A 2,797-nucleotide genomic window follows, 5' to 3' on the forward strand; every position below is an offset into this window, starting at 1 on the left:
TCCACTTGCAGTCCAGTCTGCCAGCAGTGCAGGAGACCTGGGTTCAATCCCTGGGTTGGGAAGATTCCCTGGAAAGGGGAAAGGCTACCCACTTCAGTATTCTGGCCTGGAAAATTCCATGGACTGTATAGTCCTCGGGGCCGCAAAGAGTCAGACAGGACTGAGCTACTTTCACGTTGTGCCATAAAACATAATCATCTCAGTTTCAACTGATGTGACTTTCATATCTACATATACACATGATGGTACATATATATATATATACACATATATATATATTGTTGTATACACATAAGTACATATAAATAAAAAGAAAAGATTATAAGGAAATCCACCAAAGTGTTTTCATGATGATTATCATTATCTCTGGACAGGGGAATCACAAGCATATTTATTTTCAACTTCACACTTTTTTATATTTTTCAAATTTCACAGCATGATCATTTTTCTTTTACGATACAAGTTTTTTCAACTGTAGTCATAGATGATAGGAGGCATCCAGTGAAGATGCTTAGCGGAGAGGGTGGTATAGAGCAGGTTTTTAAAGGGAGAGGGCTGCCTCTTTTGTTCTTCATTGGAGATTGTAAAACAGATGAACCTCTCTCAGAGTGGGATAGTCCCAAATAGAAAAAAGAACGGATAATGTTATTGGGTAAGTACCATATTACCCTCCTCTCCTCCCCAGTCCCACTTAGATTTTCTCTTTTGAAGATCCCTGGGATGAGGGAGACCTGAGATTTGAGCCTCCGAACTCCATGGTGCACTCATTCTCCAGCAGTTCTGAATCAAACCTGAGTCTCTCTGTGGGCTATTTCCCCTGTGAGGACACCCTCTCCTGCGAAGACTCATCTTCTGAAGGTTCTTCAGTCCACTTTGTCCCTCCTATCCAAGGGTCATGGTGGACTGAAAATACAGGGAGGCGCCTGGCGAGACGAGACCAAATACAGGATGGCCCAGAGCAGTTCTGCAAACTCAGCATCACCCTGGCCTGGGATGTTGACGTGGCCTCTAACAATTCAGACTCGACCGCTAACTGTGACCTAAGTGGAGACAACAAAGACAAGCACCCCAAAGAGAAGACACAGATGACTCTCAGCAAACTGGATGGTCTTGTGCAAAAGCTTGAGAAATTTCTAGAGAACCAGAAAGATGACAATGATGACGACTCTGTGTTCCCTGAATCTGCTCAGGAGGAAGACTCTCAGCTGCCTAGCAGCTCCCTTCCAGGTATGGCTCAGGCTAGTCATCAAGAATATGGTAGCTGTCAAGACTTGGCCAAGCTCAACCCACTAGAAAATGAAGATGTCAACCAGTTTCCAGAGATTCTTCCAAGGCTTCAGAACCAGGAGCTTGCTAAGGTGAGCAGAGAGGTGCCTCACAGGCAAGCACAGGATGGGCCTGGTGGAGGGTCCAGGTGGGAACGCATGGAGCATTACTCCCCACTATAGAAGGGAGAGCAGAGGGGAAGGCAAAATACTGAGGGGCCCTGAGACAGAGAAGAGCGTAGCAATGTAAAGACAACAATTATGACCAAAATACCAGTGTGTGTGTGTGTGTGTGTGTGTGTGTGTGTGTGTGTGTGAATATTAATGAGTACTGAAACTGAGCACATATAGCTGGGTTGTGTGTTAGTCATTCAGTCATGTCTGACTCTTTGTGACTCCCATGGACTGTAGCCTGCCAGGCTCCTCTGTCCATGGGATTTTTCAGGTAAGAATACTGGAGTAGTGGGTAGCCATTCCCTTCAACAGGGGATCTTCCTGATCTAGGGATCAAAGCCAGGTCTCCTGCACTGCAGGCAGATTCTTTACCATCTGATCCACCAGGGAAGCCAGTTGAAGGATCTGAGCTCCCTAAATGGACATATACTGGCCCCACTGTCGTCCAGGTTACACAATATCTAACATTTGTCTTCTTGGCAGACAATAAGCGAGGCAACTGGCAGCCAAGGGACAGATATTGCAGAGATCTCCTCAGTCTTATCAGGTCCACCAGAGAAGGAGGACACTCACTCCAGCACAGCCCTCTCGTGTCTGAAGTTCGGGTGGGTCTTCCGCTGGCTAAGGCCCCAAGTCCGCTCCTCACTTTTGGGGAGAGAGGACCCCAAGGAGGCCACTGAGCACCCCTGTGAACTGGTACAAAAGAAAAGATTCTCTCGCAGAAGCAAGAGAATCCAACCTCAAGAATCCTTCGAATTAGGATACCCCATACCACCAGATTTTTAAACTTTTTGATAGTCCCTATTCTACAATCCCCACAAGTTGTTTTCCCCAGTAAACAAAATATATATTCTTTTAAAGAATTTATTTATTTATGGCTGCCCTGAGTCTTCATTGCTTTACACGGGCTTTCTGTAGTTGTGGTGAGTGGGGGCTTTTCACTACGGTGACTTCTCTTGTTTCAGAGCATGGGCTCTAGGGAACACAGGCTTCAGTAATTGCTGCATGTAGGCTCAGTAGTTGTGGTTCACGGAGTCTAAGGGCACAGTCTCAATAGCTTAGTTGCCCAGCAGTATGTGGGATCTTCCCAGGCCAGGGATCGAACCAATGTCCCTTGTATTGCAAGGTGGATTCTTAACCACTAGGCTACCAAGGAAGCCTCCAGCTGACTTATTATTTAAGAAATAAAGCCATGTAAACACATGACTATAAAGGGTTATGGCAAGTAAGAGTATGCACATGGTCCATTCAGTTCAGTTCAATCGCTCAGTTGTGTCCGACTCTTTGTGACCCCATGAATCTCAGCACGCCAGGCCTCCCTGTCCGTCACCAACTCCCGGAGTTCACTCAGACTCACA

At 46.2% G+C, this 2,797-nt stretch overlaps 1 protein-coding gene across 1 annotated transcript; it reads left to right on the forward strand.

Annotated features, from left to right (window-relative positions):
- Positions 523-2,248, forward strand: C5H12orf71 (chromosome 5 C12orf71 homolog). Its single transcript, XM_005680773.3, has 2 exons — positions 523-1,238; positions 1,923-2,248. The coding sequence occupies exons 1-2, from the start codon at positions 756-758 to the stop codon at positions 2,223-2,225; spliced, it is 786 nt and encodes a 261-aa protein (XP_005680830.2). The 5' UTR covers positions 523-755; the 3' UTR covers positions 2,226-2,248.

The sequence above is a fragment of the Capra hircus genome, chromosome 5 (genome assembly GCF_001704415.2).
Source record: "Capra hircus breed San Clemente chromosome 5, ASM170441v1, whole genome shotgun sequence".
Lineage (NCBI taxonomy): Eukaryota > Metazoa > Chordata > Mammalia > Artiodactyla > Bovidae > Capra > Capra hircus.

Bases quoted from the DNA above. Each gene is read 5' to 3' on its own strand.
- C5H12orf71 (XM_005680773.3), top strand. From the start codon at position 756: ATGGTGCACTCATTCTCCAGCAGTTCTGAATCAAACCTGAGTCTCTCT. The intron at 1,239-1,922 runs GCTAGTCATCAA...TCTTCTTGGCAG, and splicing joins CCCTTCCAGGTATGGCTCAG to ACAATAAGCGAGGCAACTGG.